Here is a 10550-nt window from a genome sequence, read left to right as displayed (position 1 = left end):
TGTCACATTAGCACTCCTTCCCTCTTCTGGAATTTCCCCAGTAATCCAAGATTTATCAAAAATCTATCAGCAAGCCCAAGCCCTCCTCAGGCAGACTGTAGGATACCAGGTATCAAGGCCTGCTCAGTTAAAGTCTTCACCCCCACTAGACTGTTTAAACACCCTCTTGTTATTAAGAGCGCTAATTGGGAATTTGACAACAGTATCAAGAAGTGCCAAGTCCTTAGAACCAAAACTTTTGACAAGAAAGGAGTGGTTTCACTAAATGTTTAGACTTCCATGGAGCTGAAATGTCTTAAAATTTCAAATGACCCTTTTAACATTTTCAAGACAAAAAAAAATTGTAGTTTCACGTTGAACCTGACTTACAAAAATTTAAGCAGAGTAAAAAACTGCAGAAGAAATTATCAAAAGCACTGTTTTGATTTCTAAACTGTTTTGGTTGACCCAAATCAAGTATAACAGATTGACTGTCACCTCAGCAATTTAAAAAAAAAAAAAAAAAAGTTTCTATCCCCAGGAAATTTGGTGGGAGGGGAGAAAAACTTTCACACGCAGCTCTAATCACACATCACTGGAATGTAGTGCATTATTCTGATGAAATCTTTTTTTCCCCCCAAGAAGAAAACAAATATGTATTAAACACATCTGCCTTTTCTGCATCATTAACAACTTACCATCTATCTAGTAACAAGCTTCTCAAGGATCACCCAGATTTCCAGTGTTCCTACCACTCGATTCCCCGCACCCCATATATTTTAGCCCCCTCCTCTTTATCAATGTGCTACACCTGTAATTTCCAAGCCGTAGTGATCACCATCCACATGACCTTCCCCCCCCGTGTGAGGTAGAAATAAAAATTCTAGATGTGGTCTTCAGGTCTGCGCCTAGATAAGCTTTTAAATCGGTGCTGTTTGCAGCCCATTGTGATTTTTTGGAGCCACTTGTAAACTCCACTCCCAATTTTTCATTCACATTCCCCCACCCACCTCTGAATTTTTAATCTCAAAGTCAATAGTCTGCTGCTTGGAGAAGTTAGCCCTTCGGCAGCAGCAGCACATACGGCAACAGGTAGAATTGGCGGCAGTTGATGAACATAATCAGGTCACAATCATCACTATCAACCACCCCTTGAAGGCCACTGACCGAGGCCTGTCAGCAAGTGGAGGCTGGAAGCGTACCACCCCCTTTGTGCTCCCCACCACATTCAGCCAAGGAGGCACTATAATGCTAAGGCCCAACCGTTAGCTGCACACAGTATTTATTACCTTCCATAGTCAGCACCTCACTCTTCTCCAAAGGGATAAAAATGCAGCTACAAAACTAGACCTTGCTTTTAGCTCCCCCCTCTGGCCAGCAGTTGAACAACAGCTGAACCATTGCAGTAGCTCTAAGTTAAACATTTTACCATGGAGGTTGATGGCACCAGCTAAGAGACACCAAGGGTCTGGCTCCCTCTCAACCCACTTCACAGCAGAAGCCAGCACAGTTGCTGCAGGGCAGCTAGGTCAGGAGCTCCCCCCAACTCCAACTGGATTTAAAATAGGGCCTTGCATAATGCTGGGTTTCCACCAGTGGCCCCCTGCAGAAGCCCACTGCCTGGAGGAAGTGGGATCTTATATTTATTACAAAAATAACTGGCTGTTTAAACAACCCCCTGGGTGAGTTGCCTGCTATCCAGGGACCCAGGGGAATAAAAGCAACTGAGTTGTGTTCTGCAGAATTGCAGTTTGCTTCCATGCACAGGTGCATAGTTTTCACCGCACCTCGGAGCAACCTCTGGCAATTGGAGAGCAGAAGGGTTGTGGCTGGAGGAAGAGGCCAAGAACTGACAGTGGTACTAGATAGCCACTCATGGAAAGAGCTGGACCTCACAAGCATGAGAGGGAGGGGACTGTAGGAGCAGCTTGGGCCCCTGCTAGTGGTCATGCCCTTAAGAACTAGTGACAGTACAGAACGTCTGATGTAGTAGGTAATAAAGTGCAGTATCTTCCTGGTAGTTCTTGACCATTTATGGGTGACCTAGAGAAATGGCTGTCACACAGGCCTGGGTACATGCAGAGCAAATTTACTCAACAGCCAGCCAACCACACTAGCCTAGCTATCCCAGAACTGACCTAGAAGAAGAGGGTGAGATACTGGCCCAAGGAACACTCCCCTCTGAAGAGTTCCACCACCCCAAGATCACTGCCCACAGGGGGAGGATTACAAGGGCCAACTCATGATAGAGAGACTGATGGGCAATAAAGCCTTCAGACCACGGGCACCCCAGCTGGTAAGATTACATGGCTGGGGGTGAAACAAGACGCAGTGCAAGGTGTGTGCAGAGGGACTGGTCTGCTGCTACAGGCAGTTGGGATAAACACTTCTTGTTACTGAGCTGGGCTGACAAGTGCTTCTCTTGCGGCCAAATGGGAGTATTCTCACGGAGAGTCTCCCTCCAGGTTAACAGTGCTGTGTGTGTTAGCCACACTGTCTCAGCAGTGGCCATACGCTGGCATAAGCTGCCCTAGACAGCTCCTACACCCTAGAAATCAGTTCAGCATTTCCACATGCACACTAGAGTAGATCCTAGCTAAGCCCATGGAAAGCCAGCTCAGGGGTGACAAATAGCATCAAGTGACCCTGTTGTTGCTGAGGGTGCACTGCCGGAAAGGGCACTTCCAATACCATTGTCACCCCTACTACACCCAGGGTGAGGACAGGCTGAACAGTGCAGTGGTTCAGGCACTAGCGTGGACATCAGACTCTGGTTCTGTGCCCAGCTCTAATTAATGCTGGGTCTTTTGGGCAGGTCTGCTCGCCTCCAGTCTTCAGTTTCTTTACCTGTAACAGGAAGATACTCCCCCACCTCCATGAACATCCAAGCTCAAGTAGATGTGAAGTGCCAAGAGTCACTCTTAGCGATGCTCCTGGGCAGTTCACTAGCAGTTTTGAACTCAAGCACCAAAGCCCACCCCACTAACAGATCTCTAAAGGATAGAGTCCATGCTGCTGGGAGCAGCAGCAGAGGTTGTGAATTAGGCCTAACCCGCATAGAATATTCCTATGGCCAAAAGCAGAGTTGATAGGACTGCTGTGCATGTTTTGCTTCCATTGTTATATGACCATTGATGGGGATTGGACCTAGGATTTCTTGCTATAAAGGTCTGTACAGCTTGGAGTCCATTAATCCAGTAGCAGATACAAGCAAAGAGTAGCCCCAGTATTTAGGGCACTATCCTAGGACTTGGAGACCCCAGTTCAATTCCCTGATGTGCAACAGCCTCTGTGTGATCTTAGGTATGTCCCTTAGTCTGTGCCTCAGTTTCTCTCCCTCACCCCCCCATCTGTACAATGGGAACAGCAGTGCCCTCCCTCACAGGGATGTGAAGAGAATACTGTAGTATCTGAGTTCCACCCCCTCCTCCCCCCAGGAGGCAGGCCAGTCCTTGCTTACAGACAGCCCTCCCAACCTCAAGCACATACTCACCAACAACTACACACCCTACAATAGAAACTAACCCAGGAATGTATCCTTGCAACAAACCCCGTTGCCAACTGCCTGCCTATCTATTCTAGTGACACCAGAAACAGGTCCTAACCACATCAGCCACTCCAGCAGGAGTTCGTTCACCTGCACATCTAATATGTTATATGCCATCATGTGCCAGCAATGCCCCTCTGCCATGTACATAGTCCAGTTTGGCCAGTCTCTACACAAAAGAATAAATGGACACAGTCATCAGGAATGGTAACATTCAAAAGCCAGTAGGGGAGCATTTCAATCTCCCTGGACACTCAGTAACAGACGGGAAAGCTAACATACTTCAACAAAAAAAATTTCAAAAACAAATTCCAGCGTGAAACTGCAGAGCTGGAACTCGTAGGCAAACTTGACACTATCAGACTAGGTCTGAATAGAGACAGGGAATGGCTAGCCCATTACAAAAAAAAATAACATTCCTTTTGACATTCAAACCTTCTCAACAACTGTTGTGAACAGCCTCATGCACCCTGATTGTATTATCCTTGTTAACACTCTCCCTCCTCACTGTGATGTAATTTACCCATCCCTGCATGTGTATATTTACACCTACCAAATGTAGTTTCCACTTCATGCATCCGACGAAGTGGGTTTCTGCCCACGAAAGCTGATGCCCAAATAAATTTGTTAGTCTTTAAGATGCCACAGAACTCATGCTGTTTTGGGGTATCTGAGCACCTCAGCCAAATGTAATGGGGGAAAGGGGTGGTTGATAAGATTAGATCAACTCCTTGCCCCTACCAGAGATCAGGCCCCATGCTGATTTGCCCTACCCTGGCACAAGCCTCAAGCCAGTTCTGAAAAAGCAACTCCATTTTCCCCAGACACACTTTTAAAAACTTTTTATTTATATAAAAAAATCATTTTGTTTTAAAAGCATTACAAGAGCACGCGCAAGAATCAGACAAAACAGGTTCCCCATACCCCAGCATAAGGGGTGCAGAGAAGAGCAAGAATGGTCAGTTATTGGTTCCCCGCTGCAGGCGCTAAAGCAGTCTATGGGGAAAAGGAGGAGTTTTTGGTTCATCTGGAATTAAAAAAGGAATTAGTGTTTTACATACATAAAAGAGTTAGACCCCAGAAAGAGCTTGGATTTGTACTTCAGTCCCTTCCCCAAGGGAAGGAGGCTGGAAGCAGCAGAGGTGGGGTTAGAGAGGCACAGCGATCTCCCAGGCCACAGCTTCCCCCCTTGTACAGTGGAGGAAATGAGAATCCCATTTGAGCACCCAAGACTAGAGCAACCCAGGTCCAGTTTGTGGCCTTAAGGGGAGGCTTCCAGTTGCACTCTGTGCAGGAGAGGGGCTAGGAACATCTTCCATGGGGAGGTGAAGACACACCCCCTTCATCAGAGCACCCAGGGTTTCCCCTTCCACCTGCTTGAATGGGGTGAGGCGGCCAAGACCACTTGTGTTCCCACTGGAGTCCTTGAAGCTTCCTGGTCTCAGCAGGCAGTCCCATTACATTACATTGATACTGCTCTTCCTTCCCCACCCCACCCCACCGAGGATTTAGGTAGGACAGATGAGCCCTGATTTACCCTCCCGCCCAGCCAAAACATTCCTGGGATGCCAGCTATCCCTTGCAATCCAGGGCGGGCATCAATTAAGTAATGCCAGAACCCCAAGTGACAGGGAGAGCAGGAACTGACCGAGACCAGAGCCCCCACCCTTGACTCCAAAACACTCCTCTTTTAAGGGGCAAGAGAGCCTGCGAGTCAGAAGAAACTGTTTCACAGTGGTAAAGAAAGGCACGTGTCGAGAGACCGACAGACACTGACTGCTGCTTCCCCCCCCCCCCCAATGTGTATGGGACAGGAATAGTAGTTACAGTTTTCCCTTCCTGCCAATGCCCCTCGCAATCCATCCTAGCCACAGCACCTCTCGGACTTCGGACAGCTAATGAAACTGCATCTCTTAAAGAAAACCCCCACATCCTCTTCCCATCTGAGAACCAGCCCTGCCCCTGCTACTTACCAGGATCTTCTCCCTCGCCACTGCCTCCCCTCTCAAATACCTCCCGAACAACCCGTCTGCACAAACACACCCCCAGGCCCACTCGAGAGTGGAAAGCCAAGTGATTCAATCCCCACTCTCCCACCTCCATTTACACACCCTCCTCGCCCACATAAGAGGGGATAGGCCAAGCAAACAGAAGTGAGCTCAGGACAGACATCCCCCCAGAAGCATCCAAACACAATCAATCATGAGACACGAGTATCGTGATTTCCCCCTCCTAGCAACTGCCCGTCCCCACCCCACCCATCACATCACCACCACCTGGAATGTTCCAGGATTCCCAGCATCCTTTGTTGCAAAGTGATCACACACAAAAATATATTCTATAGGCTAAGAGAAGGAGGTGGCGGCCTTTGACCCCCACCTCTACAAGCACAGCTGATGTCTCTTAAAGGAAAAGTAGTCCCAGTACCACAGGGCTCCACTGAGATCCACCTTGCACTGTCAGCACTGCAGGAGATTGTGGTGTCAGAGGAAGAGTTCTTGAAGAGCCTGCCTTAGTAGCTCCAGTGAGATCCATCAGAAGTATTTGGTCTGCAGAAGTTGCTCTTGGAAGGAAAGATAAAGGCGTCCAAGGATCGAGGTGCAGCCATCTACAGAAGGGAGTGAGGGGGCCCTGTCCAGATGCACCAACTCCAGGCAGAAGGGGTGCAGAGGGCCAATCATTTGGCTGGGTAGTTGGCACAAACAGTCCAGCAAGAGTAAGGTAAATCAGTCCATTCCACCACAAAGAGTTGTATATATCATACTATAAATCCAAACTGAGCGGAGGCAGGGAGGAGACTAGATCTTCTGCTGTGGAGAGAGAGAGAGAGCGCGAGAGGAGAACAGGTCAGCACTAGGAAGAAAGAGGAGGAGGAGTCAAGCAGGAGCACAATGCACACCAAGCCAAAAAAAAAAAAAAAATCAAGGTAGATTATGGTCACGAATCAGCAAGTGATTGGGATCTGGAACAGAGTATGATTTCATTGGCCAAGCACCACCCAATTGCCCAAGGAAGTTATCCTCCAGCTTCCTGGTATACATGAGTGGGAGACTCAGAAGGAGTCTGGGACATACCATAGGGGGATAAGCCAATGGATCATCCTCCTCCTCAGGCAGAAATTCCTCCCCTTCCTCCTGCTGCAGACACATGTTGTTAATGGGGAAGGATGCAAGACACAGAAAGGGGGGAGAGGGACGACATTGACTGTCCAGGCAGCAGATGGGGTAGAGCAGAAAAGTAGAGTCACATTACAAAGGCTGGGTCTTCGCCATGGCTCCTTCCAGCACGGAGGCCAACAAGTGTCTTTCCAGTAGCCTGTCCCGACCACCTAGGTCCAGAGCCTTCCCTTCCCTACCCACCCCAGGTTTCTGGGTTTCAAGAGAACAACAGAGGTAGCAGAGGGACTAACGAAGCTCTAGAGGGGTAGCAGGTCTTACCATCAGCGGCCCTCCCTTCAGCGGCTCCATATCGCCCAAGTCTCCAGATCGTTCTAGGGTCCTGTTGTGGTCTCTTTCTTCCAGCGTGGAGTAGTTGTTGTCTGGAGCAGGACACAGGACAAGTGAGAGACCCCTCCAACCAGCAGCCGGGAGCTTAGAGCAGCATTACTGGCTTCATGAGGCCAACAGCTATTTAAAATAGGACTTTCCTGACCCTTTAACACATGCCCTTCCTCTCCCACATTGTTGGCTGATTTAAGTAGCAGGAGATACTCTAGGCAGACGCAGACTCCTCTCCTCCCACAACTCCCCATGTACTCTTGTCTGCGCGTCCGTGCCATGAGCCAGCTGCCAGTTTCCTACCTGGTCCCATGTTGCTCATCTGGATCTCCTCTCGGGAGGATTTCTTATCTAGAGAGAGAGGGGATGGGAGTTTCAGACACCAGGCCTCTCAGATACCCAGCCAGGCAACCCTCAGGTAGCAGATCGCTGGCTCATTGTTGGGGCTCACCCTGGGGAGGCAAGAATTACCTGAGCTTGGGGTGAAATCGACTGGCTCACAAACCCAATGCAAGCTGCTACAGGTCCTTTATGAACACTAGCTAAATTCTCAGTCTAACCCATGGAGTGTTACGTTTGGAGCACAGACTCACTCAGGTGCTGAGCAAGCACAACTCAGAGAAGTCCAGGAGAGAGAGGCGTAGAGGCAGCTCTTGGAACACAGGGAGCCCACTAACTCCCCCAGACAACACACTGGCATTTGCAGCAAGAGGGACTGAAGCAATCTGAATATGCCGGGTCAGCAGGCATCTTTCTCCCTCTCCCAGATGCGGGAGCGCCGCACGGCTGTGTATAGCGAGCAGAGTGACATACCTGTTTTTTGGTTCCGGTCAATGAGTGGCAAGGTGCTGTCATCAAATGAATTACTGCCCTGGTTTCGAGAGGCATTGTTTAGATTCACCTGAAACAGGAGAGAGGCCTGTAACATCCATGACCCCACACACCCCAGTTGCTACAAACAAACATGAGTCCCTTAGCCTTCCACACCAAGAAACCCAGGTGTTGAGCAACATCAAAATCTGGACTGATCCAAGTGTTCTGCCCTCTAGGTTCAGAAGGCCTGAAGAGAGGTCAAGCTCGTCCCAGGGAAGGCAGGGCAATGGCACATACACAGCAATCCTAATCGCTCACTGGACAGGAGATGTTCAATGTTCAGTGGAAGAAAGTCTTTGGCCTGGGAAACAAGTTTATTTGCATGTTGATCCTTTGACAAGGAGTTGTTAGAATAGCAGCCTATCCAGGGGGATGTTTAGAGTCATCTAGGAACTTGCATATGGATGTGGGATCCTCACACTAAATAGTGAAGCCCCATGAGAGGCAGGACATGCCCATCCCATCTGTCAAACAGGAATCTGAGACAGGATTAAAGCCTGAATTTTAGAGATCCATTCCTAGAGAAACAGCCAGATTTTCCAGTCAGCTCAGCACCCATCACTGTCTATTTAAAACCAGAATCCTCCCCAGCTGCACTGAGAAAGGGAGTTGCTGGCCTCCAAGTACCTGGCCCCACATGACTTGGCAGGTCACACAGGGAGAACCAGGGACCAAACCCAGATGTCCATAGTCCTAGGCCAGCACCTTAGCCACAGGACTGCCTCCGTCCCCAGGATTTCATACAACACAGCTGAATTTCTGACCCAGCACAAGGAAGAGGACTACCAGGGGTCACCAGGAAGGCAGGGCCAGCTTGTGTTCGGGAGACTGGCAGCTGCTCATCAGCAACAGGAAAGGAGAGTCTGAACATGAAGCATTATTAGAAACATGCTACAAGCTCCAGCAAGTTCCCCTCCTCCAACAGAAGCCTGGTCTCTCCACCACCCTCTGAAAGCCAATGACCCCCACTGGCCCCCTCAGGTACCTGGAAGTCAGATTTCTTCCATCCTTCCTTCTCCAGCGGCTTCCGCAGTTCCTTATACCCCCAAATCGTCTGCAAGACAAGGGCAGCAGCTCGGACCTCCCTCTCGGATCGGTTCCTGGAAAGAGTAAGACTAAGACATGAAGACACAATGCAGGGTAATACCCAATCCCCTCTGAGTCAGACATGAAGAGGCTAGAGGGGAGGGAAGGGGCAGGAAGTCTTAGGCAAGATTCCCCGGCCGCACACCTACCCTGATTTGTTGATGAGCACCAGCTTCTCAATGCCCTGAGTCTCCCGCAGTTTTTTTGCGGCCTCCAGGTTGTCCACAATGACCTCATTGATGGTGTTCAGGATCGACACCACCGTGTCCTCGGACAGGTTCTTGGCTGGGGTCTGCTGCCCACCTGGCAGGTTCTTCACTAGGTTGGGGATGGCGTGTTTACCTGGTAGAGGGACAGATGGGTGTGTCAAGTTACAAATGGATCAGATGGCATGAGGAACTCAGAGCAACCAAAAAAATTGGGGGAAGCCATGCAGGAGGAGGAGAAACAGCTACAGAGCAGGCATTACCTCCACAGCTCTTACCTATCAGCTCTTTGTTGCGGGAATCCACGGCCAGGTTGCGCAGGGCTCCGGATGCTGCTTTCACCACTCGCTCGCTGTCGTGGGTCAGGAGATCAGCGATAGCAGAGAGCCCTTTCTCCTGGCGCAGCGCTGAACGGATGTACCGGCCATACTGCAGGGGGAAGAGAGCCCGGTGCCAAGGGGTTACAAGGGAAGGCAGCTGGAGGGACTCCCAACCTGACAGCATTATACCTTCCATCTCCAGTGCTGGCAGCCAGCTCCACACATACTTTCACTGAGCCATTCCCCCACGACACCATGAGAATCATCCCGCCCAAGTAGTCTGATTTTGAACAGCCAAGCACTAGATGCTACCAAAGCAAGCAGCGCTCCCAGACAGCCCAATCAATACAACACTACAGCAGAAGAGAAGTGGGGAAGGTTTCCCTGACCCCATCTGGTGAGCAGTTTCTGGCTGATCTTTATGCCTCAGGCTGTCCACGGCATAATTTGGGCAAGGAGGCAATTCTCATTCAGGAGAATGAATGAGGTGCTTATATAATGGCTGAACACATCACAGCAGAGAGACTTCGGTAACCCCATCTGTAAACTAGTAGTATAGGAGTCCCTCAAATTAAAAAACAGCACAGAGACCAGATTTCACTTTGACTTAAATAGCTCAAATTATCCACTTATTAAGCCACATCTAGGGAACCAGAGCTGTGTGGCAGGTACCACTCTTTCCCCAGTAATTACAAGTCATGCTTCAGAGCCTATGCCATGGACTCCCTGCCCAGGGTCAGGAAGAAACTGCCCATGGGGCCAGCCATTAGAATTGTCCATTATAGTATTTCTTGCACTTTCATCTGAAGCAGCTGGCCTCACCACATCAGAGACAGGACACTTCACTAGGGAGACCACTGCCTGACATTTGTATTGCAGGAGCACGGCAGAAGCCGCAACCAACTCAGGAATCCATTGCGCCAGGCAGGGTACAAATGTGGCAAGGAACAGTTCCTATCCCAGAGTTTCTCAGCCAAGAGTACAATCACTATGCAGTTAGAATTTCATTAAGCAGTTGTTGGCAACTCAACCCTTGACTAGA

General features: G+C 49.5%; 1 protein-coding gene across 7 annotated transcripts in view; it reads right to left on the bottom strand.

Moving 5' to 3' along the window:
* Positions 1 to 4353: 4353 nt before the first annotated feature.
* The window catches only part of CTNND1 (catenin delta 1), a 45974-nt gene continuing 39777 nt past the window's right edge, over positions 4354 to 10550 (bottom strand). For 5 of the 7 annotated variants that reach the window (XM_067550617.1, XM_067550619.1, XM_067550623.1 and 2 more), the window contains 8 exons: positions 9467 to 9617; positions 9132 to 9324; positions 8882 to 8996; positions 7837 to 7924; positions 7327 to 7374; positions 6964 to 7064; positions 6601 to 6663; positions 4354 to 6333 (listed from right to left, as the gene is read on the bottom strand). In XM_067550617.1, the coding sequence (XP_067406718.1) occupies positions 6325 to 6333; positions 6601 to 6663; positions 6964 to 7064; positions 7327 to 7374; positions 7837 to 7924; positions 8882 to 8996; positions 9132 to 9324; positions 9467 to 9617 (768 nt within the window). In that variant the 3' untranslated portion in view covers positions 4354 to 6324. Of the gene's footprint in view, positions 6337 to 6600; positions 6664 to 6963; positions 7065 to 7326; positions 7375 to 7836; positions 7925 to 8881; positions 8997 to 9131; positions 9325 to 9466; positions 9618 to 10550 lie in introns of all 7 variants that reach the window. The other 2 variants (XM_067550620.1, XM_067550621.1) reach the window with 2 other exon arrangements.

This window comes from Emydura macquarii, unplaced genomic scaffold, assembly GCF_026122565.2.
Source record: "Emydura macquarii macquarii isolate MOO-44397 ecotype Brisbane River unplaced genomic scaffold, CSIRO-AGI_Emac_v2 contig_1305, whole genome shotgun sequence".
Classification (NCBI taxonomy): domain Eukaryota; kingdom Metazoa; phylum Chordata; order Testudines; family Chelidae; genus Emydura; species Emydura macquarii.
Note: the sequence above shows the minus strand (reverse complement) of the source record. Positions and strands in the feature narration are given on the sequence as shown.